Consider the following 19,514-nt stretch of genomic DNA (forward strand, 5'->3'; position numbering starts at 1 on the left):
TGTTTATATCTAGCCAGGTATCCTGAGCTCTGAGCTGGATATTTTAATATTGGACCATTTTCACAGCAGGATTAAAAATGTCTTTACCAAGAATGAGTCTGAGCACTACACGCTATGTAATAATCAGTGCTCCGGAACAGGTTGTTACAGACTGTGCACAGCATACAAATGAATGGTTGCAATTAGATACCATTGTTCACAAATATATTCAGCTGGAATAAAAATACATGTTCCATTTGCTCTGTGATGTATTTAAATGGATTATACACTTTTTTATGCTTATTATGAAAATGGTGTATTCGTACTGTAGAACTGTACTCTGTGGTTTAAGTAGATTATATTATGCTTCATCTTTATATAGATTTTGGGGTTTAGATTGATATCATGAGCAAACATGTTTGCTTCCAAAGCTATCTGCATGGGTTAAACACATCTTTCTCAACACTTTTTATACATTTTCTAAATGTAGTTTTCCCTTGCAAAAGGATGCTAAACTTATTTAATATATAAATCCCCTCTTACCTTCCTCTTTGATCCCGCATCTGTCTATATCTTGCAGATAAATTAGTTTCCCCTCCCTCTCCCCCCCTCAAGCTCTGGTCAGTACTTCTGACTAGAAAGATTATTCTGCAGCAAAATGATTGTAATTGATGTCCCACAGTTCCTTCCATACTGTACAGTTGTCTTAATAGCTCGGAATACAGTACAGTGGTACCTTGGTTTACGAATGTAATGCATTCACTGGGATGTTTTGTATTGCGAAAAATTTGTAAACCAAAATCCGGTTTCCCATAAGAATGGATTGAAAACCAATTAATCCATTCTGGAGGTCAGAAAAAAAGTCAAAATGAGCTGGCATGGAAACCAACCCACAATGCAGAACACACAATAAAAGGCATGCAAACAATGAAGCTCAGCTCCCTACCTTTCCACAGCTAGAGAAATGCAGCAAAAAGTCCCAAAACAACTGAAAACAATTTCCAGAATGGCTCCAAAACTCGATGCAAAACGCGATGCTCCAACACCTCCACACTCGACGCCACGTTCTACCCACAGACTCCACACGGGGGCGGCACTATATACCTCCCAGGCGCAATGCGTCCTGGGGAAACTTGCTTTGTAATTGTAATTAATAAAGTAATATAAAATAATTCCAATTATCATACACAATACCACAAACTACTCATGAACGTATACATTATAACAGGCGACATATGCACAAATAAAGTGTTACAAAGCAACTGCAGCACCCATAAATAACACAAGCAGAATACGGCAACATACCGGCATGCCAAGAGACTTCAAGATTTTGTTTTGGCACAGTACTGCTAAAAGGTTGCCTACCCCTGGAAGCAGAAACCAGGGATGGTGGGAAGTAGTGAAAAAATGGAAGGTATTGCTTGTAATATGTGAAGCCTCTAGATGAGATAGAATGAAGATATATCAGAAAATTGTGTACACGGCTAAGGTAAGAGGGGGGTAAGAGCAAAGGAGGGAGAGGAATAAACATGTCTTGTTTTAGATTTCAGATAGTTGCCCAGTAGACTTGTTGTTCTTGAAAATTATCAATCACTTGTACTGTAAATACTAGACTGCATCTAGACTGCATATACAGAATGCAATACAAATTGTGTGTACAGAAAATCACATTGAAAAAGTAACAATGAAAAAAAAATAGCCACAGAGGGAGTAAACAAAATGATTCGGTTTATTCACTGAAATGTGAATAATTGGGAGTTCATTAGGGAATTGTGAAAATAGTTAAGATGAAAACATAAAAAAGAAACCTTTATAGATTGAAAGGTGTGTCCTTTTATTTATTTATTTATTTTTCTTCAAACCTGCCTGTGTTAAAATAGAGGGCAGCCCATGGTAGGCTGAACATATTATGTCCACTGTAAGTTCCCCTTTTTTCTCCGTGTTGAATTGTTCCTGTTTGTGTTTCTGTTTTGGCAAAACATTTGCAGTTTTCAGATGAATTCATGACAATTCCACAATGTGAGCTAACACTTATTTTTTTATTTATTTTTTACTAACTTAGGTATGAGTAACCCTGGATTGACTATAGAAAATGAAACCTAAACCTTCAGTAAAGTTGGAAATGGTAAAGATTGTAAGTGTTCTATGTTTTTATGGTTTTTCTTTTGTTGCATATCTGAGTGCCACGTTGCTTATCTGAGTGCCATATGAATGTATTGTCTGTCACCAGAAACATTTACACCAATGTCAATCAAAGCATAAGCATATATTATTTTTAAAAATACGTAAAAAGAATCCACTTTTTCTACCCAATATATCAAGTCCTTTATTTATGATTATGTTCGCATTTTTCCACTCATTAGAGAAACAGACAGAGAAAGATATAGAAAATTTAAGGAAGAGCTACACTGATAAAGAAATGGGTTGACTAAGATACAGTCGATATCTAATATCTACACAATTTTATTGAAAATGCTGCTTTTGTTGAAGTAAAGGATGAAATCATTTAAGACCATTTTCATCTATAATATTATAATGTACAGTATTCAATGTAAAAAACATCTTGATCATTTATTAGAAAAAAATATAAGAAATCAAGAGTTACGTAGGCTGAAAAGAGGCATGCAGCCATCAAGTTCAGCCTTTCTCACATCTGTTTTTGCAGTTGGTTCAAAAGAAGACAAAAAACATTTTGAAACACTTTTCAATTTTGCAACTAACTAGGAGAAAAATGATATCCATGAATACATAGTATGGTTTTTGCAAGTATTCATCAAGTTGCTGTTTAAACATCTCTGATAAAACCACCTTCGGGCAGAGAATTCCACATGCTTATTGTTCTTACTGTAAAAATACATTTTTCTTTGCCTTAGTTTAAATCTCTTTTCTTCCAGTCTAAATGTGTGACCTCAAGTTGTTTTTATCTACATACCTTTTTAAAAGTTAATGTCTGGAAGCCTTTTGTTTTGATTACAGTAGTAAATCTGGTTGGTTGAATACAGTACACCTGCTTTTGCAGTTTTATCACTTGGTTTTAAATTTAAAGCTTGATCCTATTGCCAGGTGATCACTTGTGGAAAGACCTCTTTATCAGTTTGGATTTTCTTTAGGAATGAGGTGAGAAGTTTAAGTGGCTTAGCTCAGTAGCCCTTGCTTCCTTTGGAATCCTAGTGGATCTGACTGGAAAAACAATGTAATATACATTTTATTACTTCTGAGTCTGTCAACACATTGCTTAATGCATGTATGTCTACCCAACTTTATGTAAACAAATAATCACAGCTAACGAACATGTTCTATGAGAGCAGAAATCACATTACTTAACATCCCTTGGGGAATGTCCCATAATTATGCATCTTGTATTGAGATTCAAGGTGTGAGCTACAAGAATGGACAAGACCAGGATGCCCAAAATTAGTAAATGAAAAGACAAATATAACAAAAATAGTTTGTGTATACAGAAATAATCCATGGGTGTAAAAGGAATCAAATAGCCATGCTTCATTATCAATTAGTAGGCAAAGACAAGGTTGATATTCAGCCAAAATGTTAACAGAAATGGCACAGGTTCTCAAGTCAGAATCAAGCTAAATATCCTAGATATAAGAGAGGTATAATTCTACACACACACAGCACATCACAAGCCATAAAATAAACTTATTACAAAGGCAGGACAAAATAATTACTCTTTAAGGGTAATTAAGTGGGCATGAAAAGATGTTCAGTGTTGATTTCACATTAATGCTATCTTGTTGCAAAATGTTATTGAAGTCATATGCAGAGGCGTCAGCATGGGGTCTGACTCAGGCAAGAGCCCCAAATGGGCACCTGAAAGCCCCTGGTCTAAATTTTGTAATTTATTACTGTTAGCCTTAAGTCCCCTGTTTTGTACTTGGTCGGAGCAGGGGACTTGGGGCTCATAGTAATTATGCAGTGGGTAGCATAAGACTCAACACAGCTCCCAGTTGCTTGCTCTCACATTGTAATTATGTGTGATCAGTGTGCTCTGTGCAGGGGCTTGGAGACATCTGGATGCTGAACTCCATCGGTAATGCAGAACCTCAGGGACTTCACGCATAATTAATTTGTAACATCATTTTTGTATGTGTAACTGTGTCTGTGTGTGAGTCAGTAAGAATGTATACATCTTTGTGTGCTAGCTGGCACATATATATATTAGAGAGATAATTATTTTACGGTGGAGCTTGGGATGGGGCATTTGGAGGGTTATTGGGTAGGCTTACCGTAAAATGCAGGAGGGGTTATCAAATATATTTTTGGGCTGAAGCCCCTGTTTTTTTTAGCATCTCGCTTGGCCATATGTATGCATAGATTTACTGAGATACAGCAACTTCAAATATATATATCAATAATATCCGGATGTATTCCTTTACTGAGAGGGTAGTGGATGCATGGAATAGCCTTCCAGCTGACCTGGTAGAGGTTAACACAGTGAAGGAGTTTAAAGGGACACTCCAGGCACCCAGACCACTTCTGCCCATTGGAGTGGTCTGGATGCCATCTCCCACTACCCTTAACCCTGCAAGTGTAATTATTACAGTTATCATGAACTGCAATATTTACATTGCAGGGTTAACTCCTCCTCTAGTGGCTGTCTAGTAGACAGACACTAGAGGGCACTTCCGTGTTTATAGCACATGAAAAGTGTGCTATAACGTCGCTGGACGTCCTCACGTTATGTGAGTACCTCCAGCGTCGCTGAAATCCCCATAGGAAAGCATTGAAAGCATTTTTCAATGCTTTCCTATGGGGAGGTCTAATGCGCGTGCGTGGCATTGCTGCGCACGCGCATTAGATCTCTCCCGCCGGCGGCCGCGTATGTATCCAGCGCCGATATCCCTCGGCGATGAGTCAGGGTCCGCCCACGCTCCTCTCCCGCCGGATGATGTCGGCGGGGGAGGAGCGTGGGCGGACCCTGACCCATCGCCGAGGGATATCGGCGCTGGATACAGGTAAGTCATTGAAAGGGGTTTTAACTCCTTCAGCAACTTGGGATGGGGGGTGGGAGGGAGAGGGGACCTGCAGTGCCAGGAAACCGGTTTGTTTTCCTGGCACTGGAGAGTCCCTTTAAGCATGCGTGGGATAGGCATAAGGCTATACTAGCCATAAGATAAGGCCAGGGACTAATGAAAGTATTTAGAAAATTGGGCAGACTTGATGGCCCGAATGGTTCTCATCTGCCCTCACATTCTATGTTTCTAGTCAGTAATGTAGAGTCCAGGATCTGGTGGCATGGTATGTGATAGAGCCTAATAAGATGAAGGGTAGAATGGACAATCTCTAATAAAATGTAGTAGATTTTGTCTATGTTGTTTTTTTTATATTTTAAAAAGCTGTTTATTGAGCAAGGCTATAACAAGCAACAGTACGTTGAGAATGCAGCAAATATATCGGACACACAGGTCCCAATGGTAGGTTCATGGTAACAGAATGAGCAGCATATGTCAGCCAACAAGTTTCCTGTATTGCAGGCTAAGTAGCATTATGACATGTAACATTGTGCAGAAACAAAGTTTTGGAGCTTTCTTACCTTTGCAGTTTGAAACAAAGTATCCTTGAATTAAATCCTTCAGGTACAGCTGATTGCATTTAGGGCTCATCACAAAAACAACTGAAGGTACATTGTCTAATTTTAAAATGCAATCGGTTATTAATGGTGAATACAGTTACATCGTTTATTTATTTTTTAATTAAATGATTGATGTTGCAGAATCCCATTCTGAGCACTGCTTTATTGGTATAATCAACAGTCACGTCCATGAATCATTAGTTAAGGAAGGTTTGTTCACAAAAAAAAGACTCTGTGTGGTTTGTTTTTAATAAGAAATTATCAATGTATTTACCACTTGTACTGTGAAAGCTAGAACTGTTAACTGGTTTAGAGAATTATAAATAGAATATGTCAGTAAACCAATGTAAAAATAATTAATTAGGCATTATGTGCTAATTGATTATTTAGAGATTTCAAAGGACACCTTAAATATAAATCTCATGGATAAGTGTTAAAAGGACACTATTGGCACCTAGACCACTTAATCTCATTGAAGTGGTCTTGGTTTAGTGTACCAGGTTCCTTAACCCTGCAGCTAAAAACATTGCAGTTTTAGAAAAACTACCAGACAGTCACTAGAGACGCTTCCTGCAGTTTCGCAGAGCTTAACTCAGAGAAACAACGCTTGACATGCACGAGGGGATCTGCCTTCACACCTACACATAGCATAAACCCTATGAACCCTTCAAACACAAACACATACTGCCCCCTCACACACACACACATTGCCCCCTCACACAGCCTACACTATCACACACACAGAGACTGCCCCCCTCACACACACACACACACCGCCACCCTGACACACACTGCACCCCCACTCACACTGTGCCCCACACACTACCCCACACTGCACCCATCACACACACTCCCTCCCCCTTACACACACTGCACCCTTCACACATACAGCACCTCTCACACACACATCACCTCTAACACACACACTGCATACCCCCCCACACACACAGCACCTTTCACACACACACTGCCCCCCCACACACACACTGCACCCTTCACACACACCACACCCTACACACACACACACACACATAGCACCCCTCACAAACACATTTCCCCTTCCCACACACTGCACCTCTCTCACACACACACAGCCCCATTCACGCACAAACTCACACAGCACCCTTCACACATACACATATAAAAAAAAGTTGAATAGAAAATAGAAAGAAAGAAATAGACACATTTAACATTTAAAATTAAAGGAGCACTATATGCACCCAGACAACTTCAGTTTAATGAAGTGGTCTGGGTGCCAGGTCCACCTAGGATTAACCCTTTCTGCTGTAAACATAGCAGTTTCAGAGAAACTGCTATGTTTACTTTAGGGTTAACCCAGCCTATAGTGGCTGTCTCATTGACAGCCGCTAGAGGCGCTTCCGCGCTTCTTACTCTGATTTTCACAGTGAGAAGACGCCAGCATCCATAGGAAAGCATTGAGAATGCTTTCCAATGAGACTGGCTGAATGCGCGCGCGCGCGGCTCTTGCCGCGCATGCGCATTTAGCCGATGATGGGGAAAGGAGGAGGAGAGTCTCCAGCACCTAGGGAGCCCGGCGCTGGAGAAAGGTAAGTGCACATTCAGGGCACTATAGTGCCAGGAAAATGAGTATGTTTTCCTGGCACTATAGTGGTCCTTTAAAAAACTCCTCCTTTCTAAAAGAAAGAAAAAGAAAAGAAAAACGCACTTGCTCTATAAAATTAGTTTATGTGGCTCTGGCGGGCAGTAAGGAAATGTTACCATCATGAAAGATACAAAAGTGGGCGGTAGGTATTAAAAGGTTGATTACCCCTGCACTAAACACTTGAGTCGAGGAGGGGGGCTCATTATCTATTCTTGCACCTGATTCCCAGCAATCGTCCCTTTTGTAAATAACTGTAAAAAGTCCTTCTAAATTAGGTCTACTTTTTTTTACAGCAGCAATTGATGAGAGGTAATAGTTTATGGGTACGATCATGCTAGAAAGACTGTTTTTGGTGTAAGGTGGTCCAAGCAGAGATACAGTGATAATCAAAGGTTTAGAACTGGTTGTGTTGAAGGTATTTGCGAATGTAAAGATGCTGTTTGTGGTCGTGCATGCAATAGAAGAGTAACTGAAATAAATACTTCTTAGCATCATTAACGTCTTCCGCACATGTCACAACTCCTATAATTCAGCTCCAGAACATCACAAAACAGATGCAGGCCTTGACAGTAGCATAGAAAGTCAATTGCAATATGTTTAGGAAGAGTGATTTTTTTTTTATATATTGAATGCAGAAAAATACATAGATAAACATAGTAACCACCTAATAATAAAATATGTAAATAACTGTGAAGCAGTAATAATGCAAAATGAGGTGTAAGGTTAAATATATATTTTTAAATATATGCATTACATATTTGCATGCCTTTAGTTGTCAGGCTTTAATTAACTGAAATTCCAAAATAGAAGAGCGTTGTGTCTCTTTTGTGTTGGCTTAGTAACCTTGGTTTATCCATCAACCAGTGGCAATTACACGCATTAAGGATAATTAGTGGATGTGTCATAGTTGGATTATGTTAAAGTTGTGTATGACACAGTTAATTTCAGATGAGTAACATGGGCCGTCAAGAGGCTCTTACAAATAATGTTTTTTGAAAAATATAGCTAAGCTCAGACCATCACAAGTCCAATATGTAATTAAGAATTTGTAACTTTTCCCTTACAAAAAAACAGTGAATGACTATTTTTTATTTATCCATAGTTTGAGGCATTTATTTTTTTATATTTTTCTTATTCGTGTATATGCATTCTTGTTTTTTTTTTATCTTCCCCTTTTACCTGAGCTGCCATTTTAAGTGATCTTGGGTCAGCTGTTATCTGAATCAAGGTCACCCTTACCTGCACGGCTGATGTGCATAGCGCATTGCAGAGCCGAACAGCTTTCAGTACAGTTTTCATTGCTACCCAGCACTGCTTGGCAGCTATGTATATTGTGGGTCCAACAGAGAAGTAACGTGAAGCCTTCTGTGAAATTGCTATATTGACTGCAGATGACACTGAACTTTTTTTTTCATTTATCCCACTGTGTATAAGAAATTGCTTAATTTTATAAACTATCCTGTTCCTACAGCCGCTTCATTTAAAAAGGCTGTACTTTATAATCATACCTACATTATACACAAAATGTTGATGTGATATGTGTACTTATCAAAGCAAAGGGATTTCAGTCTAACTTCCAACTCTGTTAAAAATCTAGAAATTTAATTTAAGAACACTCGCTACGTATGTGTCCTCATTAGACTCCAGTGGGTGGAGCAGACAGTAGCAGATGGAGCTATCATTAAACAATTACTTTAGACAAGTGCCTTGTGTATCTACTGGGAACACCTGCCCTGTATTCGTCATTCTTACATAACTAATTTAGTGAGCAGCATGTTCAACTTAAGATGGTTGCAGTCTAAGTACAATATCTTATTGTTAATATATTGTTGTTACTTCAAATCTACAGGTTTGAGATGAGCATCACGAGGTTCATGTGGAGAAATCATGCTCCCATAGGCTTAACATCAGTGTTAAGGTGGATGTGATCACAAATATTGGCCGTAGCAGAATTCCCTTCTCTCCATAACTGCTTCAAACATGATTAAGGCTTACTCCTGGCCTCAGGCATTATACGAACATCAGGAAGTGTCAACTGGCAAAATAAATATATATATATATACATTGTGGTTTTTAAGTACTGTACTTTTAAATGAAGAGAAAGTATTTATAGTACAAACTTGGCAGTCCTGTGTTGTACACAATGTAAGTTTGTATTTTGACAGTGTTTTATGGTATGTGGCACAACCAAGCAGAAGTGTGATTCTTCTTTAAGAAAGCACATCTTTACAGCTTCTATTTCTCAAATGCTAAATCTCTTCTTCGATTTCATCTGGAGAGAAATAAAGTATGGCAATGTGCCATATTCTTGGAAAATCAACAGTATGTCAATGATACCAACATGTATTTTCGGTTAATTTAATAACATCAGGTGAGCTTACTGTAGATGTAAACTTGTTTATTACCTAAGTTACACTATAGCAGAACAGCACTATACACACATTGTACATAACATTGCCTGTGTGCATTAAGACAGTGCCTGAACTGTAAGAAAAAAGAGATATATATATATTTTAGAATGTATTCATGTATCAATTTTTAAGCAACCATCTTGACATAGTTGCAGTCACAAAATAATATAATCAGAAGTCATTTTCCATTTCCTCTTCTGATTTGATCTGCTTGTAGTTAAATAGTAAATATTTGATCCGTGTGGACCCTTTGGTCCCATAGATATATACATTTTAGGTCCTATTTTGTGTTCAATTTACATTAACTTCCTCAAAACTGTAGTGTACAGCCCTGTCTGCAGAGCCATCTGTGGTCTAAATTAATTAAAACACCATGTGTCTACCACACTGTAAAATAGTAATGTCACCACTTCTAATACAATGCTATAATCCCAGAATACAGCATTAATGTGCTCTGTTCACACTTCTAAAAGGCAGCAGCGTAATTGCATATGCCTTACTGTACACATGACCTGCTGATTTTTTGACAGTTTTGTCTTATGTTGAATATGGTGACCTACAGTCAACTTTTTTTTTCCAGAAAAATACAAGGAAAATAAACTGACTGAATATATAAAACTGGCAATTTTGACAACATACTATTGGAAGGCCTCATGATAATAGTGAAATCCCTTCTCGTAAAACCACTTTCTTGGATCTTAATGAGCTCAGTAAATGCACCAAGATCATCATTATTCATTTACCTAGTTATAGTTTAAGATATAAGTAATTGTATTTTTGGTTCATACATGCCTTAATATGTGTAATTTTATTTTGTCTGGGTTATTCCTGAAATAATATAGTATACAAAGTATGGAGAGACTATATAATAATTTAAACAATAAACACTTGGCTGCTATTCACAAATGGTACTCCCTCAAATACCAAAACAATCAGTACATACATGAACAGAGGATCCACACCAAAAATCCATACGAAATTAATATCTTGGTTTAATAAGCCAATATCTGATTTACAAGTATGATATAAATATAATACAGATAAAGTGATAGTAAACAGGCTAGACAAAAAATCCACAGTAAATATTTATCACAATTCCACAACCTGATAGGACAGAGACACGAATACAAAGAACCCCCCTTTGTATTTGTGTCTCTGCCCTATCAGGTTGTGGAATTGTGGTAAATATTTACTGTGGATTTTTTGTCTAGCCTGTTTACTATCACTTTGTCTGTATTATATTTATATCATACTTGTAAATCAGATATTGGCTTATTAAACCAAGATATTAATTGTGTATGTTTTTTTTGGTGTGCATTCTCTGTTCATGTTTGTTCCTGAAATTACACCTTTCACTTGGGTTTTGTAATGCATAACATTTTTTGTCAGTAAATTCACCTGGTCTCTTTGTATGTATTGCTGTAAAACAACAGGGTCCAGGGACATCATCTTATTTTCATAACTATCAGCTTTATTACTATAATTCCATGGGTATTAAAAAATATCACCAGAATTGTTTGCTGATTGGAAGAATATCCCTTTTAAAAGTTAATGTAAAACATTTCCAGTTTAGTATATGTTATGAAGAAAAAGCACAAGAATGTCATATGTTCATAATATTAGACTATATAACAAAGCAACACATTATATATCTATGATATATGCCCTTAAATGTGAATAAAATTTGAAATCAACATATAGTCTCAATTATTAGTATTTTGACTTGGATGTTTCTATGAAATATAAAGGAAGGTGGTGAAAAGATATGTTTGATGTTTAATCTGCTATACCTTTTAATTTATTTTCTTTAATTAGTTTCAAAATCCAGACAGGTATCTTTTTTAAACAAATTAAGTTCTTTCTTTCTGTGTAATTTACCATGCATTGCTTCATCAGAATTCTGTCTTGTCAACTGCAGAAGTAGCTTGACCAATATGGTATTTGGACTCTTCACTCTTGTGCATGTTGGGTTTAGAGGTTAAAATTTAAAAAAACGCATTTGCTTTTTAACTATCTATGGAGAGATAACAAATCTGGCAAAACTATACAAAATTGAGCATGCAAAAATACAGCAAACTATTTAAGCTAAAAGCTCTAAAATGAAAAAAAAAAAAATTATGATGATACCTGGAATCTCCAGAATTTGTGTGATAGATGAAGGTTTACTCTCAAAAATACCCATAATTATATTTGAGATATAATGTATTCTAGTGTATTAAAAACATTTACTTGTGGACTGGGGGTGGAGCCGTGCATGGCAGATGCATTTCTGTAGAGCTGTGCGATCCTGCGACATCTGACCTGCCACCAGTCAGCCCAGACCGGAATTCTGTGAGGAGACCTTTGGAGTCCGTGGCGGGCCTTCTCTGATTGAATCCCTCTCAAGAAGACACAATAATCAGCCTACACACGTGGCTGACACCCATACAGGGAGTACTCACACACCCATATGCCAATCACTCTACAGAGGGAAGTGCCACCTACCTGCCAAATTTGATATTCAAGTACTACAATGGAGAAAAATGTCCACTCAAAACACTCCTCACACAAAACTCCACCATAAGAGACCAACTCCTTCCATAAACCATTGGTTCTTTTTTGATACTTAGAAATGGAATTCTCCTGCAGAGATAAGGGATATGGATGACATATCACAATTCCCCTCACGTCAGCAGTCACAGCTTCTCACACATCAACCATTGCAGCAGAAATCTCTGGTCACACTTTGAAGCCAAACTGTCTGCAATAAAATCCTCCATAGACTACTCAATGTACCACTTTGCGACAACTCCTCAAGACTAGACAGCCTGGAACAACGACGATGTGACAGTGAAGATTTTCTCACTTCCCTACAGACTACAGTTGATTAGCAAATCTCAACAGTTGCAGCAGCTTCTGGATAAAATAGAAAACTCTGAAAATAAAGCTGCTGCTACAATCTAGGTTTTGTCGGATTGCCAGAAACCATCAAAGCTGCAGTGCTGATTCCTAATATTCAATATCTGTCAGTAACAAGGGTGACATAATAAACCCTAGCTGTAGAAAACTGGCAGAGAAGAAAATTAAATATATGCTACTCTTTCCAGCACTGACTCATCAAAAATTTACAGTTGCAAGAAAAAGTATGTGAACCCTTTTGAATGTAATGGATTTCTGCACAAATTGGTCATAAAATGTGATCTGATCATCATCTAAGTCACACCAATAGACAATCACAGTCTGCTTAAACTAATAACACACACAGAATGAAATGTTGCCATGTTTTTATTGAACACACCATGTAAACATTCACAACTGTACCTATTTATTGGACTCTTCTTAAGCAGCTAAAGACAAACTTTGATAGCTCAATCTTACCTGAAAATCAGATCCATTTCTCTACTATTGCTAAATGTTTCCTTTATATATGTTTCTCCCTATTCCTATACTTCTTCTTTTTCATGTTGAGGCCTTTGTCACAAGCCTTAAAATCTAATGGGAGCCTTCGGGATTGGTCATTATTTTGATTGCAAATGTCAGTGATTGTCAATGTTTATTGCACAGTTTTTCTTTTTCGGTTATATTGGGATAGTTTAATTTCTATTGTCATTTTTCCCCCTTATAGCACATGTGTGGCTGATCGATTCAAGCAGCTACGAAGGGATGAGACTCTCCAATCCAGGATATTACTTTTCTCAAAAGCACATATTGATGGCTTGACCATGGCTAATTACCCTCTAAACACCCTGGCTCACTCTCAAACATTACGTGTTTTTAACATACTCAATCTCACATTTTGGAATGTAGCGGATTTAAACTCACTCACCAAATGCAAAATTACCCTAACCGCCTTGGATAGATATTCTATCTAATAATTAATTTAGGTTCTCCAACTTCATAAATTAATATTTTTGAATTATATGACTCTGCATTCTATTCGGTCTATGGTTTCTGATTCCCACGGTTAACCAAGTCATTTCTTTCATACAAGTTACTAACCATCCTATAAGCCATTATTTTGTAATAACTTGGCTAAGTTCAATAAGGACGTAGTGATATTTTACTAACATCTCAAATTTCATTTGCAAATGTACTTATTCTTTTTACTGACTGTCATCAAGAATCTGCTAACTCACGACAGGTGACATTTTTTTTTACTTGAACAAATATCAGTGGTGAGAATAGTGTTTGATTGTACATCATAATTAGGCTAATAAATAATTTAAATGTAGATGGAGTTCAGGCAGCTAATAGCAATGCTATTTTTCATAGACACTTTTGATTGGTACAGTTTACACTAGATTACTGTTTGACTGGTAATGGAAAAAATATATTAAACCCATGTGAGCATTGTTCAAGTGCTATTGTATTGGATGTAGTGGTGCTAACGTTATCTTGAATGAGACCTGTCACTTCCAAGGATTCTTAATATTATGTTTACTTAGCCCTTCTATTCAACAAAAAGTAAAATGTAACACATACTAACCTGGTAATTTTATTTTCCTGGTTATTTATCATGGCAGCATCACTTACGGATAGCTCCGACCTCCAGCCAGATCAGAATTCGAATTCACCAATTAAAAAAGAGATACTATGCATAAAAGGTCCCTCCTCCTTCCATATAACAGTAGAGTTTGTGGGGATATTTATGGGATAATAATAGTAAACAGTTGAGAATTGCCCACTATTTCAATTCTCAGATCCCAAAGATCGTTATCATGTAAGTGAAATGTATTCCATATAAATAAAATCACAATTTGTTATAAAAATAGATACAATTTATTGTGACAAATTAAATAATAATAATAAGTAACATGCGTGACAATAATCAATTAATATTAAGTATAACATCAGTATGCATACAATGGCAATACATTCCAATGGCTGACACAGTATAGAATCTACAACATTAGCTGTCAAGACAAGATTTATGACGGTACTTCACAGAGAACGAAAGTGAAACTTACACACACAGAAAAGCTTTCTTTCACACAGCTTGCAGCGTAAGGCCATAAAACTTTAGCTAACAGTTAGAATAACCCTTTCAATGCTGGCTAGACCTCTAGGTAATGAAGACCTATTCTCATGTAATTTTAAATAAAATAACACCTAAACTAGCTCATTAGTCATTTCCTGGAACCATCCAATAAGAGTAATCTACCATGTTCTATAAGCAGAATTTTAATTTGCCTAAACAGATATTTTATCTTATTTTAGAGCAAATCAATACACCTGGATAAATAACACGATATGCTAACATGTGATTGTAACCACATTAATATATAATTATTATTTTCCCACCTGCAGAATGGGATGCTATAACTATATATTCTTTAGTAACTAAGATTTCTAAATATCGAAATCTGATCGTGATTTGTCCAGTCATATATCATGCTATTAGAAAATTTTAATTAATTTAGATTAATTAAATGAAACCAGTATAATTACCTGTTAGGTAGATATTCTCATCATATGAGTAGGTAGTCTCAGGAACTTGTTTGGATTTCTCGCTCTGACTCTGCTTTTCTTTCTTAGCCTGCGATCCTGTAGTCTTACGATCGCCTCCACTGCTCACTTCCCCAGATTCTTTGACTTAGCCCCTCTCTTCCCTTTGTCTTAACTTTTTAAAGGAAAAAATTCTCTGTTTTTCACTAGGTGATAGACCAATAGAAAACTGGAGGTGTGGTTACCTTCCAGATAGCAATTTAAGTATTTGGTCCATAGAGGGCAGTCTCGTCCCACTAAACATTCCTATCCAGGAAAGAGTTAACTTTTCCTGGTGGCTATTCTGACGTTTTTTGGCTTATCTATGTGGCTGCCATAACTTAAGGTCACACTGTCAGTTCAAAGAGTTTCTTTGGGCTTTTTCCAGACAGTGTGTCTCCAATTCCTGCTGTAATTTCTAAAATGACAGTTATAAACTATGTCTCACCCTTTCACTTACAATGGGAATCAAGTAAAATGAATTACTAAGTCTTATCTGGTCACTGGTGTCTGGCTTTCTTGTGTGAAGCTAACATTAAGAAGAGTATTCCATCTCCTTCTCTGTTAGACTCATTGTATCAGTTTCTGAGCTTTTATTCACTCTTTGTCTTATTCTCTCTTACCTATTTTCTGATAGACATACTTTCTGACTATCAGGATTTACTATTATTATCATTGTATCACTTGGTTTGTTTATACAAAGCATTCCTTAGCTCAGGCTAGTGTTTAGTTATAAAGAGGATAGAAATTTGTGTCTTTGTTAGCTTGAAATCCAAAATGGAGTCTGCTCTGTTCTGAGTGATTCAGGCAATATACACTTTTAATTTCTATCATAGCACAAAATGTCTGCCGATATAAATATCCTGACATAACCCCCCTTAGTGCATATCAGAGCCAAGATTAATTTAACAGATAACAAGCACACGGACACCCGTGAAGAAAAATATATAATAAAAAACTTAGCTGATAGGTACACTGCTTCCCAGGGTTATCTCCCAGCTGATAACCGTATAACAGAACTGTGTAATTGATGGGCTATTTTGGGTATCTGCTAGTATACCTATAAAGAAGGACAAAACATAGTGCAAATATTGCTACAAAACTATTTAAAACTTTCAGTGGTTAATATGCACTCACATATTCCAGGCAAATTAAGCGTGTTATGGGTGCCTCCCCTTGATGGAAATGGGGGGTTTTTGTCTTTTTGATTTTCCCTCCTCCAGTGATAGCCAATATGGGATCCAGGTCAGCCAAAGATTCCAAGGAAACAGCAACCAAAACGGAATACTCCAAAGGCAATTTATTCACTTACAAGGATTTTAAGAGGGTGTACAAAAATGAAATAAAATAATAAAAACAAATATAGATAAAAGGTATTGGTCCAAGATTAATTTAGTCTATGAATAAGCACTAAAGAAGTTACCAGACATATTGTGCATTCACATCATTTCTAACATAGGCCCGTGCGTGGAATGAACATTTTTGTATATTTTTGTACCTGTAAGAGTTTTGAACTTTACACTTAGTACAATCAACCATAATATCATTATTATCATAGCACACCCAATAACAATCTTAACATGGATGAACCAGTCAACACGAGCAATAAGGTCAGTATCTAGCTCAGAGTACTTAAATGTGTCCACAGAAATGTTATCTTTTCTGATTGACATTTGGATAGTGTGGTTGGGCTTATGGTCCAGCAAGAACTTTAGATTAGGATCTAGAGGGATATCTAGCTTCTGGAAGGGATCCACCATCTCAATAGCACTTTCGATGACGTCAGTGTACACCGGGTATAGCGTAAAGTCACCGATGGTGATACGAGAGTCGTGGGGTACCATGATCAGTGAGACAGGTGCTGGTAAGGCAATTACTTTATTAGTCACCTGGTCCCTGTGAAAAACACTCATGTTTTTAAGACACGTGCTTACAACCATTTATCTTTTACTAAGATAGCATGTACTAACGCATTACTGTCGGTTTTTGACATAGTTACTTGACATGTTTCAGAGCCATGTTTAAGGTACTTGATTCCACACAAAGCATTGGTAAACCAAAACATCTGGGGTTTGGACTTTTACATGGATATTTTCCTTCCATGTACCGATGTTGTAAATTTTTTCATTTGAAAAATGTTTTTGGGAGTTACATATGGTATGGCCAATAAAAAGCAAATCTCCATACATTCCGGGTCAATTAAGAGAGGTATTGCGCTCCCCATCTCAAAGGCCAGATTTAATTGCATAGGCTCAATTGTTTCTCCATCCACATTGGCAAGCATCGCATGAACAATATCCTTGGATACAAAATACAGAGGTATGCGTCCCCTTGCCAATTTGATCATTCCAGTTTGCACTTCGACAAGAAAAGCAAGTGTGTGGAACAATATTGGGTCATGCAGAAATAGAAGTTCACGCTTAAATAAGTCATGACTTTGGTGCAACTCAGTGGATTTGGCAATTAACTCTGAATGCAAATTTGTTGTAACAACTGTGTCTTCCACAATAGTTAACACGTCTTGGAGAAGTGTTCTTTGCCGTTTTATCACCTGATGAATATCGTTAATGTGTTGCTTTAGCGCATAGATTTCCATATCCAGCTTTTGGACAGTAATAGAGTTGGCTGCAGACATTCCAGTTGCGACAACTGCACCGACAGTGGCACAAACTAATGCAACAATTATAGCGGTGAGGAACCTTTTGGGTCGGTTGCTCATCGAAATAGAACTGGATACAAATGGTTTCCGGGCTTCCTCCAAGATGTTTTGCACACGGTCCTGTGCTCTTTGGAGGTGCATCTGGTACCAAGTCTGTAACTCAGGAAGCTACGGCCTGATCCAGCACTCTTCGCAGGGCACGCTCCAGGAAGAAAACAAATGGTATGATGTCGCTGATGGTGCCTTCGGTGCGACTGACTAGGTTTGTCACCTCCTCAAAAGGACACATGAGCTTACAGGCATTGCGCATGAGTGTCCAGTAACGTGGCAAAAAAATTCCCAGCTCCGCAGAGGCTGTCCTAGCACCCCGGTCATACAAATAACGGCTTTTTCGTTAACGGCTTTTTCCTGTTGGAGCAGGCGGTCGAACATTAGGAGTGTTGAATTCCAACGTGTCGGGCTGTCGCAAATCAAGCGCCTCACTGGCATGTTGTTTCGCCGCTGGATATCTGAAAAGTAAGCCATGGTCATGTAGGAACGCCTGAAATGGCCACACACCTTCCTGGCCTGCTTCAGGACGTCCTGTAAGCCTGGGTACTTATGCACAAAGCGTTGTACGATCAGATTACACACAAGTGCCATGCACGGCACATGTGTCAACTTGCCCAAATTCAATGCCGCCAACAAATTTCTTCCGTTGTCACAAACCACTTTGCTGATCTCCAGTTGGTGCGGAGTCAGCCACTGATCCACCTGTGCATTCAGGGCGGACAGGAGTGCTGGTCCGGTGTGACTCTCTGCTTTCAGGCAAGTCAACCCCAAGACGACGTGACACTGCCGTATCCGGGATGTGGAATAGTACCTGGGGAGCTGACAACTCAGCAAAGGAAGCAGCAGCGGGTATAACATCATCATCACACCGTATGTCCATGTGTGTAATGCTGCCTGACTGAGACATAGCCCTGGTATCTACATCCTCTGGCAATAATGGTTGCGCATCACTCATATCTTCCAACTGATGTGTAAATAACTCCGACAGATCAAGTGAAGCGGCTGTGGTGCTAGTGTTGGTGGTGGCGGCAGGCGGGCGAGTGGTAACTTGAGAGGTGCCCGAAGGTAAGCTGGAGGAGGATGGTGCGTCAAGGTTCCGAGCGGAAGCTGTAGAAGATTGGGTGTCCTGTGTTAGCCAGTCAACTATGTCCTCAGAACTTTTCGAGTTCAGGGTACGTGGCCTCTGAACACTGGGCATTATCCTAGGGCCAAAGGGAATCACAGCACCACGACCACGACGGCCCCTGCGGGATGGCCTGCCTCTGCCTGTCATTTTTTTTTCGATTACTGGTACTATGCGTGCAAGCTACTGTGACAACAGATATGAGTGGCACTGTGCACTGGCAGAAGTTGGCAGAGTAGACGCTGTAGGCCTGACACACACGCTTGCAGACAACTAACTGCTATTCAATCTATTACAGTCAAAATTGTTATTTATTTTTTAAATGTACACTACTGTTACACCAGATATGAGTTGCACTGGTGTGACACTGTGCCCTGGCAGGCCCTGAAACGCACACGTGTGAAGGAAACTGACTGCTATTATTTCACAGTCAAATTTCTAGTTTTTTTTTTAAATGTACACTACTGTTACACCAGATATGAGTTGCACTGGTGTGACACTGTGCCCTGGCAGGCCCTGAAACGCACACGTGTGAAGGAAACTGGCTGCTATTATATTACAGTCAAAAAAGTTTTGTTTTTTTTAAATGCAAGCTATTGTGACACCAGATATGA

At 38.1% G+C, this 19,514-nt stretch overlaps 1 protein-coding gene across 3 annotated transcripts in view; it reads left to right on the plus strand.

The window, feature by feature from the left end:
* Nucleotides 1-9,513, plus strand: part of ZDHHC2 (zinc finger DHHC-type palmitoyltransferase 2) — a 134,521-nt gene extending 125,008 nt beyond the window's left edge. For 2 of the 3 annotated variants that reach the window (XM_063458056.1, XM_063458058.1), the window contains 2 exons: nt 2,042-2,113; nt 9,043-9,513. In XM_063458056.1, the coding sequence (XP_063314126.1) occupies nt 2,042-2,082 (41 nt within the window). In that variant the 3' untranslated portion in view covers nt 2,083-2,113; nt 9,043-9,513. The remainder of the gene's footprint in view (nt 1-2,041; nt 2,114-9,042) is intronic. The other variant, XM_063458057.1, reaches the window with a different exon arrangement.
* The last annotated feature ends 10,001 nt before the right edge of the window (nt 9,514-19,514 follow it).

Source organism: Pelobates fuscus, chromosome 6, assembly GCF_036172605.1.
Source record: "Pelobates fuscus isolate aPelFus1 chromosome 6, aPelFus1.pri, whole genome shotgun sequence".
In the NCBI taxonomy this organism is placed as follows: Eukaryota; Metazoa; Chordata; class Amphibia; order Anura; family Pelobatidae; genus Pelobates; species Pelobates fuscus.